The sequence below is a fragment of the Leucoraja erinacea genome, chromosome 3, assembly GCF_028641065.1.
Source record: "Leucoraja erinacea ecotype New England chromosome 3, Leri_hhj_1, whole genome shotgun sequence".
NCBI lineage: Eukaryota > Metazoa > Chordata > Chondrichthyes > Rajiformes > Rajidae > Leucoraja > Leucoraja erinaceus.
Genome location: NC_073379.1, coordinates 23522940 through 23541824, shown reverse-complemented (window position 1 = coordinate 23541824; position 18885 = coordinate 23522940). Strand labels below are relative to the sequence as shown.

General features: G+C 44.1%; 1 protein-coding gene across 2 annotated transcripts in view; it reads right to left on the bottom strand.

Moving 5' to 3' along the window:
• The window catches only part of htt (huntingtin), a 201683-nt gene that overhangs the window by 102652 nt on the left and 80146 nt on the right, over positions 1 to 18885 (bottom strand). For both annotated transcript variants that reach the window (XM_055632294.1, XM_055632295.1), the window contains exons 18-23: positions 17286 to 17425; positions 10443 to 10506; positions 8665 to 8765; positions 7797 to 7943; positions 6115 to 6235; positions 4166 to 4308 (exon numbers count right to left, since the gene is read on the bottom strand). In XM_055632294.1, the coding sequence (XP_055488269.1) occupies positions 4166 to 4308; positions 6115 to 6235; positions 7797 to 7943; positions 8665 to 8765; positions 10443 to 10506; positions 17286 to 17425 (716 nt within the window). The remainder of the gene's footprint in view (positions 1 to 4165; positions 4309 to 6114; positions 6236 to 7796; positions 7944 to 8664; positions 8766 to 10442; positions 10507 to 17285; positions 17426 to 18885) is intronic.

Below are 18885 nucleotides of genomic sequence, written 5' to 3'. Positions count from 1 at the left end.
AGAGGTGTGAAAAAGTACGGAATAAATCAGAGCCAGCACAAATGACTCGGGGGAAAAAAGCGAAGCCCACAATGGCCCATTATTATCACCTTGTCCACAGCCAACAATGGACCATTGTGGGTTCCACCTTCCTTGAGTCATTAGTGCCGGCTCTGATTTGTTCTGCACCTTTTCATACCTCCAGTTTCTCTCTCCCCTGCCTCTCAGTTCGAAGGAGGGTCTCGACCAAAACTGTCACCTACTCCTTTTCTTTTTAGGTTCATGAGAAAAACTGGATTAACTGGTGGGCATCAGAATGTGAGTATTATAGTTACTATCAATTACATTGGGCATATTCACTCAATATTGGTTAATTGATAACCGTACAACATGGTAGATCTCACCATGTCTGACTCCAAACTAACCAAAACCACTGCATGAATATTCTTTCAAAGATAGACACAAAATGCTGGAGTAACTCAGCGGGTCAGACAACATCTCTGGAGAAAAGGAATAGGTGACGTTTCAGGTCGAGACACTTCTTAGAAACATAGAAACATAGAAATTAGGTGCAGGAGTAGGCCATTCGGCCCTTCGAGCCTGCACCGCCATTCAATATGATCATGGCAGATCATCCAACTCAGTCTCCCATACCTGCCTTCTCTCCATTACCCCCTGATCCCCTTAGCCACAAGGGCCACATCTAACTCCCTCTTAAATATAGCCAATGAACTAGCCTCAACTACCCTCTGTGGCAGAGAGTTCCAGAGATTCACCACTCTCTGTTTGAAAAAAGTTCTTCTCATCTCGGTTTTAAAGGATTTCCCCCCTTATCCTTAAGCTGTGACCCCTTGTCCTGGACTTCCCCAACATCGGGAACAATCTTCCTGCATCTAGCCTGTCCTACCCCTTAAGAATTTTGTAAGTTTCTATAAGATCCCCTCTCAATCTTCTAAATTCTAGAGAGTATAAACCAAGTCTATCCAGTTTTTCTTCATAAGACAGTCCTGACATCCCAGGAATCAGTCTGGTGAACCGTCTCTGCACTCCCTCTATGGCAATAATGTCCTTCCTAAGATTTTGGAGACAGAAAACTGTACTTCTTCTTCAGACTGAGAGTCTGAGGAGAGGAAAACTAGAGGTGTGAAAAGGTACGGAATAAATCAGAGGCTGCACAGATGACTCAGGAAAAAAGCGAAGCCCACAATGGCCCATTATTATCACCTTGGCCCATTGTGGGTTCCACCTTCCTTGAGTCATTAGTGCCGGCCATGATTTGTTCTGCACCTTTTCATACCTCCAGTTTCTCTCTCCCCTGACTCTCAGTTCGAAGGTAGGTCTCGAACCAGAAACGTCACCTACTCCTTTTCTCCAGAGAAACTGCCTGACCCGCTGTTACTCCAGCACTTTTTGTCTCTCCTCAGTATAAATCAGCATCTGCAGTTCTTTCTTACACAAGAATATTCTTTCCCCTTTCACTCAGTTGGTTTTGAGCTCCGTTGACTGGTAGATCTCTTTAAAATGTCTGCATTCAACTCTACAAAACCTTCCTCCATTCCATTTGGAGGGAATTAGGACTCAGGTTGCACAAAAAGCATTTAAGACGTTTTATGTTTGATGCTCATATGCATGTTTGGCATAGCTTCACGAGTAGTGAACCAGTATACAAGTTGCTTTCATGAGAAAAAGTGTTTAAAGATGTAATGACCCAACGATTTGGAAGGAAACACAACAGATTGGATTGACAGAAAACATTCAATGTTTCCATATAATATGTTATTGGATAAGGTTAGGATTGCAAGGCATTAGGCCTAATACATAGGCATGAATTGGCTAACCAACAAAAAATAGATGGTTGGGATAAATAGGTCAATTTTGGCTTTGGTAGTCGGTAACTAGTGGGGTGTCTCAGGAATTAGTGCCAAAGCTTCAACCGTATGCAATCTATGTAATGACTAAGATTAAGGAACCGAGTGGACTGTAGCCACACATCTGCCGATCACGCCAAGATAGCTAGGTTGCAAGAACCTGCATCGTGACACAAAGATTGGGGGGGGCAAGCTGGCAGATGTAATGTGGACAATGTGAGGATAGCTGCTTTGGAAAGAATAATGAAAACATCTAATTAATATCTCAATGGAGTGGGGTTGCAAAATGTTGCAGCATAAACTGTTGGGAAGGAGGGGGGCAGGTGGTTAGTAAGTCATAAAACAGAAAACATGAGTTAATTGCGAGGCTAATGGAACATTGGTAAGGAGTATGGTGTATTAATGGAGGGACACTTCAATAGAAACGTTAGTTTTTGGTCTCCATATGTATTGAAGGATGTGTCTGCAATGGACCCAGTGCAGAGAAAGTGTACGATGTTTCGAGAATGAAGGGGTTGACGTATGAATAAAGGTTCAGCAGTTTGGGGCTCTACTCATTGGAGTGTGGAAGAATGAAAGGTGATCTTATTGAAACATATACAATTCTGAAGCTTCAACCTAAAACACCAACTCTGTCTTTATTTTCACAGACGCTGCTTGACCTGCTGAATGATTCCAACTTTTTCTGCTTCTATTTAAAATTCCAATGGAGACTGACAGAACAGATGCCAAGAGATACACTAAGTGTATCTCAGACATGGGGCCATAGTTTCAGAATAAGGGATTATCCAGTTCAGAAAGCTATAAGGCTAAATTTATTTTCTCACAAAGTAATGAACCTGGGGAATATCTACTTCCCATCACAAAGGAGGTAAAGGAATATGTTAATGGACAGACATAAATCACAAAGGAATCATAGGAGAGAGCTTTATCACAAGCAGAGAAATCATGCTGAACATTTCTAAAACATTGGTCCATTCCCAGTTGCATTCTTATAGTAAGGAGGTGGAGGCTTTGGAGAGGATCCAGAAAATAATGTAAAAATCTTCCATTCTGAAATCCGAAAATGTCCGAAATCCGACAAGTGTCTGGTCCCAAGGCTTTCGGATAAAAGGTTGTGCACCTGTAGTAAGGATGTGGAGGCGCTGGAGAGGATCCAGAAAATATGTACAAATATGGTTGCTGGGCCGAGGGATTATCGTTAGAAGATTAAATTGGAGGATAGGATTGTTTTCCCAGAACATAAGGCAAGGGGGGAAGACTTGACACGAGTTTATAAAATGATGAATAATCCAGGATGAGTGAACAATGGGTATCTGTTCACATTGGTGGAAAAGTTGAAGACTAAATGTTACAGCTTTAAAAAAAAACTTTGGTTGGTTGGCATTTGGAGTAGTTGGTCTGCAGTTCTGGTGACCACATTACAGGAAGTGGTGGGTTTGAGAGAGTGCAGAAGAGGTTCATCAGGATGTTGATGGGGTTAGAGAGTATTAGTTATAAGGAGAGGTTGGACAAACCTGAAGATAGACCCAATGTGCTGGAGCAACTCAGCAGCTCAGGTAACATCGTAGGAGAAAAGGAACAGGTGACATTTCGGGTCGGAACGCTTGTTCAGACTATCCCCGCGGAATTATTTCAGCACTTTGTGTCTATCTACTCTATATACCAGCTTCTGCAGTTCCTTCCAACACATTTGGACAAACTTGAATTTTTTCTCTGGAGTGTTGAAGGCTGAGGAGAGATTTGATGAGGTTTATAAAATTATGAGAGGCACAGGTAGTGGAGACAGTCAGAACCATTTTCCCAGGGTGCAAATGTCAAAGACTAGAGACCATAGTAATAGAAACATAGAAACATAGTAATATGTGAGATGGGAGCCTGCACCGCCATTCAATATGATCATGGCTGAATAAGTGAGATGGGGAAATTTTAAAATATATGTGTGCGGCAATACTGTGAACAATAATGGACCTTGAATCAGTAAATGATTCATTGGAAGACATAAAAGGCTGCAGATGCCACAAGCGTCGGCAAAACACAAAGTGCTGGAGGAACCCGGCGGGTCAGGCAACATATGTGAAGGGAAATGGACAGGCAACAGATTAAGGGACTGACGAAGGATCCCAACCCAAAACATCACCTATCCTTTTTCTCAAGAGATGCCGCCTGACCCGCTGAGTTACTCCAGCACTTGTATGTACCTTAGACAACACTTCAGGTCGGGACCCTTCTTCAGACCAATGAGAAAGATTTATTATGACTTTGTCAGGACAGAACAGCAAGATGTCTGGTGATGGTGGTGAATTCTGTTCCCTTACCTGAATGAACGCCCCCTGTTCTTGTAGAGATTGACTCTGGATGCTTGCGAACTGCTGGTCGTATATCCACAGTGCCAGCCAATGCTCCAATTACACACAGGGAAGTTCAAGGAGAGCAAACATAAAACCTCACAGCAACCAAGCTGCAAATAAAACAATGACTAGTTGAAAAAAGCTTGGTTACGTGATGAGTAAAATGAACAGATAAAATTAGAATATTATTTGCCAAAGCATCTTTCCCATGTCACAGAAAAGTAAAATTCCTCAAACCAGGATTCTAGACAGCTGCTCCAGGAAAACAGGAGGACCACAGATTTAGTTTAGAGAAATATGAAACAGGCACTTTGGTCCACATAGACCATTGATCACCCACGCACACTAGTTCTATGTCATTCAATGATACTTTATTGTCATGTGTACCTTGATGACGCTCTGATTTACATACAACCTGATAAAAATCATACAGCAGACCTCACCTGGGCAGTACACAAGAGTGCCACGTTTCTGGCGTTGACAAAGTCACAAAAGCTCACCTAACAGTCCGAACAGTGGCGAACCAGGCCTGCCGTGTCCTCCACCGCTGCTCCACCATTGCAGGCCGTACCTGGTCCACGTGCTCGGCCTCTTGGAGCGGCACCCGGCCCAGCCGAGTCCCGAGCTGCTACGGAGCCTCCAGTGGTCCACTCCACCGTCAAGGCACTGCATTGCCTCCCACAGCCAGTCTGTCTATCACCCTCCAGGAGGGTTCCCGTGGTTTCTCAATCCGCAGCAGGTGAGCTGGGCCATCTGGGCGGGTTCCGGTCCGCAGCGTGGGTCCTGTCCGTGGCGGACGATCCCGGGTCTGCGGTGGGCGGGCTGAGCCTACTGGGCAGGTTCCAGTTTACGACGTGGGTCCACCGCCGCGGTGAGCTAGCCGAGCCTACTGGGCAAGCCCCCGGTCTCCGGCTGGCGAGCTGGACTTTCCGGGCGGGTCCACAGTCTATGGGCCACGACGCTCCCAGGGATACGCTCGCCGCACACGTGGCACATTTCTCCTGGCAGTCGGGCCCAGTCCAGCATAGCTGTGCATTGCTCGCCGGGAGCTCCCTTCTGCCCCAGTGCAGCACGCACCAGGGGCTCCATTCTGCCCCGGTGCAGAGATCAAGGGGAGCTCTTCTGCCCGGTGCAGAGCTCCCTTCTGCATTGGTGTAGTTCTCGCCAGAAGCTCCCTGGATTAATGCTGCCTGGATTAGTTGGTATTAGCTATGGCAGGGCTGAACAGACATTATTTTCTCTCGAGCGTGTGCAAATATGTTGCCCCTCGGGTTCCCATTAAATCTTTCTCCTCTTGTCCATGAGGACTTCACTGAAGTCTCTTCACGTCCTCTTCACTAATATCACTCAGCTTCAAAAACATAATCTCCCCCCAATGGACAATTCTCCTTTTCCCAGGAATCAGGTGAGGGAGTCTTCATCACTGCATCCTCTCCAAGGCAAGCATATCCTTCCACAGATATGGATTCATCAGCCCGAATTACACATGATTACATTACTCTTGTTTTCTAACCATGTTGCAATAAAAGACCACATACCATTAACCTTCTTTGTTGCTTTATATCCTTACACTTCACATACAAAAATCCCAATGACCAACCAGGTTTCAAATATATTCTGTTCTTCTGACAAAACTATCTTAAATTGGAATAAAAGGCAGAAAATGCAGGAGTAACTCAGCAGATCACGCAGAACCTCTGGAGAACATGTAAAGGTGACGTTTTGGTTCTGAGGAAGGGTCCTGACCCGAAACATCACTATCCATGTTCTCCAGAGGTGCTGCCTGACCTACCAAGTTACCCCAGCACTTTGTGTCATTTTTGTAAACCAGCATCTGCAGTTCCTTGTATCTCTGTCTTAAATTGGACTGTATTTATAAAGCATACAAGAACAAAAAGTTTAAAAAAAAAACTTACTATAAGGGCTCGAGAAGTGGACGAGGTTAATGCATGAGACACCGCAGTGATAACACGAGAGAGATTGTTCTCAATTGTCACATCAGTGGTACTCTCTGAAATGTTGAATCCTCTGTACGTTCTGGAAGATTAATTTTGCAAAGAGGTCAATTCACTGATCAAAAATAAGGTATGGTATATTTTTCTATCAATCAGAGAATAAATTCAAAAATTTACTAGTCGGCCATGCAGCGTGGAAACAGGCCCTTCGGCCCAACTTGTCCAACCTGACAAACATGTCCCAACTACACTAGTCCCTCCCATCTATTTTTGGCCCCTATCCCTCTAAACCTGTCCTCTCCATGCACCTGTATAAATGTTTCTTAAACATTGCGATAGTACCTGCGCAACTACCTCCTCCGGCAGCTTGTTCCATGTACTCACCACCCTTTGTATAACCTTTCCAGGTTGACAACATCTTTCCTGTAACATGGTGCCACAGTATAAGTGTATAGCAGTAGTACACTGAAACAGTAAACAGAGTTGCCAATTTTGGCGCCATTTTCATTGTGTTTAGGTAAGCACATGGGTGTTCAAGGAATGGAGTGATGTGGATCACGCGGACAAAGAGAATTAGTTTAACATGACATCATGTCCATTACAGGTATGGTGGGCCAAAGGGCCTGTTCCAATGCTGGACTGTTCTCCATAGGCTCTATGTCACTCCCCCTTCACTTATACAATACGTGCAAATTAAACGCAGACTAACGTGGAGCCCATGACCCTGCAGAGGAACATTATTAGCTAGTAATTGGCACTAAGCAACAGGAGGAAATATTATAGCAGAGTACCCAAATCACGGTTAAAGATACAAAGTGCTTGAGCAGCGTTTTGTGTCTTTTTTTTGTGGAAAGAAGGGTCCCAACCCAAACGTTACCTATTCACATTCTCCAGAGCTGCTGCCTGACCAGCTAAGTTACTCCAGCACTCTGTCTTTTTCTTGTAAATCAGCATCTGCAGTTCTGCATTACTACATGGTTAAAGATGTAAGTTTTAACATTGCGATGAGGGAAGACAGATGAAGCTGAGGTGTTCAGAAAGCTTAGCTGCAGAGTTGAGCCTGAACGGCTTAAAGCAAATCTAATGGGAATGCAACTATTCAGGGCAGTCATTGGTTCATATGTTATAGGAGCAGAATTACGCCATTCGGCTCATCAATTCCACTCCCCCATTTAATCATGGCTGACCTATCTTTCCATCTAAATCCCATTCTCCTGCCCTCTCCCCATGACTCCCGACACCATTACTAATCAAAACTGTCAATGTCTGCCTTAAAAATATCCATTGACTTGGCCTCCACTGCTTTCTGTGGCAATGAATTCCACAGATTTAAAACCCTTTGATTAAATAATTTCCTCCTTATATCCTTTCTAAAGGTACATCTTTTTATTCTGAGGCTATAGCCTCTGGTCCTAGACTCTCCCACTAGTGGAAACATCCTCTCCACCCAGGCTTTTCGCTATTTGGTAAGTTTCAATGAGGTCCTCCCTCATCCTGCTAAACTTCAGCGAGTACAGGCCCAGTGCCGTCAAACGCTCATCATATGTTAACCAGATCCTTCCTGGGATCATTCTCGTAAACCTCCTCTGGACTCTATCCAATGCCAACACATCATTCCTCAGTCTTCAGTGTGTGTCAAATACCTGGTGATCGCACTCACTGCAAAGTGAGAAGTAGATTGGGTCTCATGCATGAGAAGCTGCAGGTAGGCACTGCTTTGATCTCTGGCTACTGCTACCACAGGATCCGACTGCCCCTGATCACAGTCAAAAAATAATCGAGGGATAAGCCTGCAAATGCAAGAGTAGAAAAGTTAAACACATACGGAAGTAAAGTACCTGATTTTTGACTTCTCATCCTAGTGATGCTCTTGTGCACCCTTTAGACGAAACATACTTTGAAAATAAGGTTATCACATTTAATATTTGTTTGACCAGTTTGTTCAGATTTAAAAGCACCTGCTTGATTTTGCAAAACCATTCCTTAAATAACAGATGCAATATTTTATTTAAATACGGCTTTATCAACCTGTCCTGCTACATTAAAGATACATACAGCTCTGAAACAATGTTCATATTAGTGATCAAAGATAATGCCTTTAGTGTTCCCAATAATTAGTTAGAGGAATTATCAGTCTCTCCAGTACTTGCACTATACATGATTCCCTTTATCCTGTATCTGTACACTGTGGATGGCTCAATTGTAATCATGTACTGTCTTACGCAATACAACGTAGTACACAAAAACAGCTTATCACTGTACACATGATAATAAACTAAACTAACTACTCGGTGAACAATTTAGATATAGCGGAGAAGGGGGGTTCATAAGTGGTGGGGAGGTGGAGTTGGATGTCATCAGATGCAACTCAGGAGGAATTGGTATTTAACAGATTTGTAGCAAAGAGATGGGAAAGTGCACATTGTTTTGTATGAGCGAGTCTCTCGGCAATTGTATGGGAGAATGCCTCTTCCACATCTTATGGCTCATTGCGGCCATCTCAATCATTACCTAACGAGGGTTGTGGCTGCCACATGCCGTACCCGTGGATCCTCATCTCCCAGTAGATTAATGATGACATTATTGATGGCTCGCTCCTGAAGTTTCAGCATCTTCAAAACAAATCAGTTTAGTTTAGTTTAGAGATACCATGTGGACACAGGCCCTTCCTCCCACCGAGTCTGCGCTGACCAGCGATCATCCCGTACACTCGCACTATCCTACACACAATTTACAGATGGCCAATTAACTTCCAAACCTGCAAGGTTTTGGAATGTGGGAGGAAACCAGAGCACCCGGAAAAAACCCCATGCGGTCACAAGGAGAATGTACAAACTCCGTACAGACAACTGTCATCAGGATCAAACCAAAGTCTCTGGCGGCAACTCTACTGCTGTGCCAATGTGCCGCCCAATTTGATATCCAAAGAAGCGACACTTGTATTCAAGTGCATTTTAAAACAGCCATAAAGACTCGCAATACAGGCAGGTAAAAATTATTTTATCACAATAGATGTAGAGAGCACAGATATATCACAAATGTTTAAGCTCCTCAAATCGCAAGGTCGTTCTTCTTAACAACTATAGAAACCATATAATAGTGAAGGAGCCACACATGCTTGCCATGTTCCAAACTAATCATACCTTCTAGCACTTAGTCAATAATCTTGGAAGAGAACAAATTTAAGTTTACTTCTGCTAAGATTTTGATAAATGCAATACAAAGATATAACCTCTTGCTGAAAGGCCTTGCCCATTGTTCTTCATCCAAAGCTTTCAGAATAATGTCATGGCAGAGAAGAGGCATGGGGGACATCAGGCATGATAACTGAATGGCAGGGCAGGTTCGAATGAATGGAACGATTCCTACTGCTATTTTCTTGTATTCTTGTCTTCTATTCCTTCTTCCCCCTAATTGCATCATTCATTTCAATCACTTCTTGAGGTCGCGGGTGTCATTCTAACTGCTCCAGTCGTAAAAAAAGTTTCTTGTGAATTCCTCATTCTATTTAGCATTTTATATTGATAATCCCTAAATATGTAAATTTCATAGCAGACAACTTTGAATTACCCGGTCAGCCTTTAGACTTTAGAGCTACAGCACGGAAACAGGCTGAGCAGTGATCACCCCGTACACTGGCATTATCCGACACACAAGGAACAATTTACAATTCTGCTAAAGCCAATTAACTTGTACGTCTTTGGAGTGTGGGAGGAAACGGGAGCACCCGGAGAAAACCCACGCAGTCACAAGGAGAATGTATAAACTCCGTACAAAGAGCACCCGTGGTCAGGATCAAACCCGGGTTTCTGGCGCTGTAAGGCAGCAACTCTACCACTGCACCACTGTGCCGCACTAAGTCAGTAAGGTAAACTGAAAATTCTGAATATCTTGACCCCGAACAATTAGAATCGGTTTCTGACCCGAAACGTCACCTATCCACATTCTCCCGAAATGCTGCCTGACCCACCGAGTTACTCCAGTACTTTGTGGGTCTTTTTTTAAAAAAAAAAAAGCCAACATATGCAGTATCTTGCTTCTAGAATGAACAGCATTGACTGATTTAAGGGAAAACTCGATAAATGAGTGGGAGAACGGAAAGGTTCATGGTGACTGAATTAAAAAACAAAGGTGGGAGAAGGTTCATATAAAAAATAAAACATAGCCCTTAGCAGCCACGCTGACTGGCGTATTGTGGTGCAATTTACAGACTAAAAGATAACATACCAAATACATTTATAGAACATATCAAAGAGAATACTACTTGCAAGAAAGGACTGAAAACTTACCCCAGTGTAGTGATGTTGACCCCTGTGAAGGTCCACTGTTTTCCTTTCCAAGAAGCTTACTAACCTGAGAAGCACAGGCATCATCAATGGTCAGTTTAAAGAAACATTGGAACAAAGCTTCATTTTCTCAGCAATGGTCAGGCAGTTAATGGGATAATTCTAATAATGGGATATTAATGGGATAATCACTACTTCATTCTCGGCATTCAAACTGCTCCATAGTCTTGCTCTTCACTACCTCTGCAACTTGATCCAAAAACATCTCACACCTCCAAATGACAAATTCTCCTCTGTTCCATTTTTGTTGAATGTGCTCTCAGTTGCATAACTATTAGCCCCTGGAATCCCCTCAATATACCACTCCACATCTCCATCATTCAGATATCTCAAAACCTATCTTTCAGACTACTTTTTGGTCATATCTTTACCTAGTAGATAAATAATCCATGAGAAGCATTCAATGGAAGGACCATGGACAGCAAGTGTTGAACATTTCATCTAGACTAGTTTTTAGTTTCAGAGATACACCGTGGAAAAAGGCCCTTCAGTCCACCGAGTCTGTGCTGGTCAGCGGTCACCCGTACACTAGTTCTACCTTACACACTAGCAACAATTTACATAGGCCAATTAACCTACGTACCTGAACTTCTTTGGGATGGGAAAGGAAACCAGAGCACCCGGAGAAAACCCATGCGTATAGACAGCACCCGTAGTCAGGATCGAACCCGGGTCTCAGGCGCTGTGAGGCACCAACTCTACCACTGCGTCACCCAAGCCTACGGCACCTGGTATTCCCTGGCGGTCTCCAATCCAAGTACTAACAGAGCCTGAGCCTCCTTAGCTTTCGAGATCAGATGAGTGGGAGTTTTCGGACGTATGGCTGGAGGCCTAAATGTGACTCTGGATCCTCTAGAGTGGCTCAATGGTGGTGCTTTATTTGTTACAGGTACAACTGCACAGCAAAATTCTATTTGCATATATTACTCATGCTATCGCTGCTGTTTTTGGCGCCATTATTTAAAGTCCAAAGTCCGGTTGGCCCATGTGCTCGATGTACTGGAGCAGTTCCCGCAAACAGACGTCTCTCTCCTCGTCCGGCCATCTTTGTATCCCGGGACACCTCCTGCAGCCGACCTTGAAGGTGCTGGAGGCATTACCCTGCTTCACCCTACTGGCCCACCCCTAGCACCCGACCTCTCTAGCTCCCTCCTAGTTATGCTGTCCAACGAGCCTTCAGGCGGGGTACTTAAGGTTCAGTTGACCATTATCTGGTGTAATCAGGGGTCCCATTTAGGTTATATAAAGTCTGGCCTTGTCGGTGACGTCAACAACCAGGCACAAAATAAAGGTTGGCCAAGAAGGTATACCAACACTCCGAAGCTGGTCTCAAGTTATAACCCATCTGTTTCTGTCTCTCAACATTTAACTTTTAATTTTATAGAGGACAATTTTTAGAAGATCTATTAAAGATTTTTGCTACATTTTTTCCAGTTGTATATTCCAAACAACAAAACCAATGGGTAAAATTTCACGGACATCTCCGTTCATACCCCCAAATCATCTTAAAGATGTCTATTTACCACTCATTAATCAAAGGGAACAGCTTTCTCAAATTGCCAAAAAGGTTAAGCGTTTAGAGAATTGTGGGCCAAACGCAGGCAGGTAGCACTAGTGTAGATGAGGCATCGTGGTTGGCATGGGCAAGTTGGGCCGAAGGACCTGTTTCCATGTTGTATGTCTGTGACTCCGAACAATTTTATATGCAGTTCCCTCACTGTCACGGGGTCAAAGTCCTGGAGTTCCCTCCCTAACAGCATTGTGGGTTTACCCACAGCTTAGGGACTGCAGTGGTTCAAGGCTATAACTCTGCCATCTATAGGGTGCATCAAGCTTACAGTCCCCTCCATAATGTTTGGGACAAAGACCCATCATTTATTTATTTGCATCTGTACTCCACAATTTGAGATTTGAAATAGAAAAAAAATCGCATGTGGTTAAAGTGCACATTGTCAGATTTTAATAAAGGCCATTTTTATACATTTTGGTTTCACCATGTAGAAAGTACAGCAGTGTTTATACATAGTCCCCCCATTTCAGGACACCATAATGTTTGGGGCACAGCAATTTCATATTAATGAAAATAGTCATGTTTAGTATTTTGTTGCACATCATTTGCATGCAATAACTGCTTGAAGTCTGCGATTCATGGGCATCACCAGTTGCTGGGTGTCTTCTCTGGTGATGCTCTGCCGCCATCTTTAGCTTATGCTTGTTTTGGGGGGCTAGTCCACTTCAGTTTTCTTTTCAGCATATAAAAGGCATGCTCAATTGGGTTCAGATAGGGTGATTGACTTGGCCACTCAAGAATTGACCATTTTTTAACTTTGAAAAACTCCTTTGTTGTTTTAGCAGTATGTTTGGGATCATTGTCTTGTTGTAGAATGAACCACCGGCCAATGAGTTTTGAAGCATTTGTTTGTACTTGAGCAGATAGGATATGTCAGGACATTTCAGAATTCATTATGCTACTACCATCAGCAGTTATATCATCAAAGAAGATAAGTGAGCCAGTACCTTCAGCAGCCATACATGCCCAGGCCATAACATTCCCACCGCCGTGTTTCACAGATGAGGTGATATGCTTTTGATCTTGGGCAGTTCCTTCTCTCTACCATACTTTACTCCTGCCAACACTCTGATAAGTTAATCTTTGTCTCATATGTGCACAAGACCTTTTTCCAGAAATGTGGTTGTTCTTTTAAGTACTTCTTGGCAAACTGTAACCCGGCCATCCTATTTTTGCAGCTAACCAGTGGTTTGCATCTTGCAGTGTAACCTCTGTATTTCTGTTCATGAAGTCTTCTGCGGACAGTGGTCATTGACAAATCAACACCTGAAGAGTGTTTCTGATCTGTCAGACAGGTGTTTGGAGATTTCTCTTTATTCTAGAGAGAATTCTTCAGTCATCAGCTGTGGAGGACTTCCTTGGCCTGCCAGTCCCTTTGCGATTAGCAAGCTCACTGGTGCTCTCTTTCTTCTTAATGATGTTCCAAACAGTTGATTTTGGTAAGCCGAAGGTTTGGCTGATGTCTCTAACTGTTTTATTCTTGTTTCTCAGTCTCTTAATGGCTTATTTGACTTTCATTGGCACAACTTTGGTCCTCATGTTGATAAACAGCAATAAAAGTTTCCAAAGGTGATGGAAAGACTAGAGGAAAGACTAGGTGCTGAGAGCTCTCTTATACCTGCATTAAGGAGGCAATTAAACACACCTGAGCAATTACAAACGCCTGCGAAGCCATGTGTCCCAAACATTATGGTGCCCTGAAATGGGGGGACCATGTATAAACACAGCTGTAATTTCTACATGGTGAAACCAAAATGTATAAAAATGACCTTTAATAAAATCTGACAATGTGCACTTCAACCACATAGAAACATAGAAATTAGGTGCAGGAGTAGGCCATGTAATTTTGTTTCTATTACAAACCTCAAATTGTGGAATAGAGGCAAATAAATAAGTGATGGGTCTTTGTCCCAAACATTATGGAGGGCACTGTAAATGCTGGATCAGCTTGCAAAGCCAACATCACATAAATGAAGTTAGAAAGTCTTACAGTTTTACATCTTGTAAAACCTCCTAGGTTGAGATGCATTGAAATACAAGAGGGGTGCTGTATTTTTGAAGGTGATGGGTGTCACAGTCTGCCCTCTCCTCATTCTCATCCACTTCACCTCCCAGTACTTTTCCACCGGTCCCTCCTTCTCCTCACCTGCCTGCCACTCCCCTCTCATCAGCCTAACTCTCCTCACCTGTTGCACTCAGTTGCCTCTGATCACCTATTAACCCGGTATATAGACTCTCCTCACCTTTCACGCAGTGCCAGATTGTTCTCAGCATTCATGCAAGACTCTCCAGCGATTTCCCGACTGCCTACACGGATTCGAACCTGCCTGTCCCTGACCACTCCGTCCTGTCGTCTTCCCGGATATCACCTCAGCCTTCTGTCCCCGACCTCCTGGTTTCTGTCTGCCTCTCTCCTGGGCTATTTGGTGTATCCCTGCAACGGCTCCTCGACTACCTGCCTGACTTCGACTCTCCTTTCGTCTGTCCCTCGCTGGTTTGTTTGCATCGTGTGTTGGATCTCCTGGTTACCGGACCTTCCGCTACCCCGACTACGTCTCCTGCCTGCCCCTCTTCGGAACCCTCGCTCAATCCTGAGCCTCTGTGTGAGTACGGTGTACCCATTCCTGTGTTACTACTCTGTGTTACAGTATCGTAATAAGGTTCATTACCAATTATACCTGCCTGATTCTGTGCTGCTATTGCGTCCAAGCTATACCCGTTACAATGGGTTTTAATTGAAACATTAAACAAAGGCCACGTGTTTGATCATTTGGATGCAAGTGATCCCTGACACTATTCCAATAAAGCACTGGTTTAAAGCTTCATGTCCCAGCATAAATGATAATGAGCAGATAAATATCATTTGGTGACATTTGTAAAAAGATCTGTATTAATGGAGCTTTAATACCGATCTTTTAACAAATGTCACCAACTCAGATTTACCTGCTCATTATCATTTTTGCTGCGCTGTGCCTACCAGGTTTCCTACATTACAATGTTAATCATTGAAATCATCGTCTGCTGAATACATTTTTTTTTTTTTTTTTAAGATTAATTTTTGGATCAGGGCATTGTTGTCATGGCCAATATTCACTGCTCATCATTAGCTGCCTTTGAGAAGGTAATGGTGAGCTGCCTTCGTGAAATGCCGCAGCTCTTCTGGTTAAGTCCTTCTTGCATTCGACCAGGTTCCTCATGGTAGGCTGCTCTGGGAGATTAAATCCCATGGGATCAAAGGAGAGATAGCTGAATGGATAGAAAATTGGCTTCATGGAAGAAAGCAGAGGGTGATGGTGGAAAGTTGACTTTCGGACTAGAGGTCTGTGATTAGTGGTATGCATCAGGGTTCTGTGCTGGGTGCATTGCAGTTTGTCATCTATATCAATGATTTGGATGAGAACGTACATGGCATGATTAGCATGGCATGTTGGGCCAAAGTGCCTGTTTCCATGCTGTATGATTCCATGGCGCTAAGTCCTTCCATAATGGTGTTGGATGGTTGATACACACTACAGCCAATATGTGCCACTGGCAGAGGGAATTAATGCTTAGGATGGTGGATTCAAAACAGCTCGTCCTTGATGGTGGTTGAGCTCATTAAGAATTGTTGGCACTGCTCACATCCGACCAATTGCAGAGACAAAAAATCAGACTCCTTGTGCCTTATGGATGGCATCAGAAGACCTCTCACTAGAAATGGTAATACACAGAAACACAGAAAATAGTAGGCCATTCGGCCTTTCGTGCCTGCACCGCCATTCAATATGATCATGGCTGAACATCGGGAACAAGATTCCTGCCTCTAGCGTGTTTCAATGAGATCCCCTCTAGTGTATACAAGCCCAGCCACTCCATTCTCTCAGCATATGACTGTCTCACCATCCCGGGAATGCTAAGGTGATTAAACTCTCTCTTCTGGTGGTTTTGTCTCAGTCTGATTAGGGATACGGGAAGCGATATAGACGTAGAGAGATCAAGAACAATGAATAAAAGATATGCAAAAAAGTAACTATTATAAAGGAAACATGCCATTATTAGCTGTTCGTTGGGTGAAAACGAGAAGCTAGTGAGACTTGGGTACGGGAGGGATAGCGAGAGAAGGAATGCCGGGGTTACCTGAAGTGAGAGAAATCAATATTCATACCACTGGGCTGCAAGCTGCCCAAGCAAAATATGAGAATCTGTTCCTCCAATATGTGTTTAGCTTCACTCTGACAATGGAGGAGACCTAGGACAGAAAGGTCTATGCGGGAATGGGTAAGAGAAGTAAAGCGTTTAGCAACCGGGAGATCAGGTAGGTTCAGGCAGGATGAGCGAAAGTGTTAAGTAAAACGATCGCCCAGTCTATGTTTGGTCTCGCCGATGTATAGGAGTCCGTGAACAACGGATATAGTAGATGAGGTTGGAGGTGCAAGTGAACCTCTGCCTAACCTGAAAGGACTGTAGGGGTTCCTGGACAGAGTTGAGGAAGGATGTATAGGGACAATTGTTGCATCTTCTGCGGTTGCAAGGGAAGGTATCTGGGGGGGGGGGGGGGGGGTGTGTGGTTTGGGTGGGAAGGGATGAGTTAACCAGAGAATTGCAAATAGGAACGGTCTCTGCGGAAGGCGGAAATGGGAAATTGTAGCTAGTGGTGAGATTCCGTTGGAAGTGGCGGAAATTTCGGAGGATTATGTGTTGTATGCGATGGGGTGGAAGGTAAGGACTTGGGGAGCTCTGACTCTGTTATGACTAGGTGGAGGTGGAGCAAGGGCGGAGCTGCGGGGTACCGAAGAGACAAGAGTGTGGGCCTCATCTATGATGGGAGAGGGGAAATTCCCATTCCCTAAAGAATTAGGACATCCTGGCATGTAACACTTCTCCTTGGGCGCAGATGCGGCATAGGAGGAGGAATTGGGAGTTGGGGGATAGAGTCTTTGCAGGAAGCAGGGTGGGAAGAAATGTAGTCGAGATAATTGTGGGAGTCAGTGGTTTTGTAATGGACGTCAGTCGATCGTCTATTTCCTGTGATGGAGACTCTGACAATAGAGCACGTACAGGGAGATGAGTTTAACTTGCATCATGTTCGGCACAAACATTGTGGGCTGAAGGGCCCGTTCCTGTATTGCATTGTTCTGTATTCTATTAACCAGATCAGACATTTGTATAAATGTTTTATTTGATTATGCAAATTGCCTTGTTCCCAACAACTGGAAGCAGTCAGACAACAAGCTTACCTGAAGTCCATCTCGGCCAGCGTTTCTAAGAGTTCAGTCCTCACTAACCAGTAAGAATTATTTTTCAAGTTGAGGAGGTCGATGATGAGTTGTAATCCCAGCTCACTGTAACTGCTGTTGCACAGGCTTGTGATGCATTGCTGGGGAAAGAGACCAGATGATGACAACCGAGTCCAACCATGGCAAATTCTACATGACCTCAGTTGCTGTAACAAGTGTCACAAGCTGTAGCTCTACTTCCAAGATAACAGTGTAGCCATTGCTGTCGAGTTGCTGCAGCACAAAGCCAGAGACCCGGATTTGATCTTGACTACGGGTGCAGTCTATACGGAGTTTGTATGTTCTCCCTGTGACCCCGTGGGCTTTCTCCAGGTGCTCCGGTTTCCTCCAGCAGCTCGTTCCATAGACCCACCACCCTTTGTATAAAAAGTTATCCGTCAGGTTCCTGTTAAATCTTCCCCCCACCCTTCACCTTAAACCTATGCCCTTTGGTTCTCGATTCCGCTACTGTGGGCAAGAGACTCTGTGCATTTACTCAATCTATTCCTTTCATGATTGTGTACACCTCTATAAGATCACCCCTCATCCTCCTGCACTCCAAGGAATAGAGTCCCAGCCTGATCAACATCTCCCTATGGCTCAAGCTCTCAAATCCTGGCAAAATCCTTGTAAATCTTCTCTGCACCATTTCCAGCTTGACAATATCTTTCCTATAATGTGGTGCCCAAAACTGAACACAATCCTCTCAATGTGGCCTCACCAACATCTTATGTATCTGTAACAAAGACTTCCCAACTTCTGTACTCAAGGTACAATATGCAGTGTGAAATGCTGCTGTTGAAATGTTAAAGATTTAAAAGAGTGGAGCAATTGTAATGTGTGACAGTAGATCCTCTTCTGGGAGCAGTGGTCGCCTGGCTCCGGTGCCATCTTGGATCTCACTGGTGGACAATCAGCACATGGCTCTCAATTACTCACTATCTATATTCATCACCTGGATGAGGGGGGAGAACGCAAGCTATCCAGGTTTGCTGGAGGCATGAAAATAGGTGGAAGGGCATGTTGCAATGAGGATATTAGTGCACAGCAACATGATATAGATCGAACGGGCAAAAATGTGGCAAGTGAAGGGAAAATGTGGGAAAGCACAAGGCCTTGCACTTTGATAGGAGGAATCAAAAGGCAGATTATCTAAATGGGTGGAGAGTAAAGAACAAAAGAATACAGGTTGACTGGTGCCTGATTCTCAAAATGGTATCACGCAAGGGCAGTGAGTAATTAAGGTGACAAATGGCCCTCTATTGCAGTTTAGAAGTTGGGAAGTATTGTTACAATTGCACAGGGTATTGATGGGGCATGTCTGGAATACTAAACAGAGTTTCAATACCTTTATTTAAGAGAGGATTTACTGGCATTCTGAATTAATAAGCACATTGGTTATCACAAACAGCTAAAAAAAACAAACTTGTACTTGTACTGGTGTAACAGCCGCGGGACTTGCTAGCGCCCGCCGGGGGCTCCAACATCAAGATCCGGAGCGTGGCTTTACATCGCCCGGCGTGGCTTTAAGTGGCTGTGGGACTTGCTAGCGTCCGCCGGG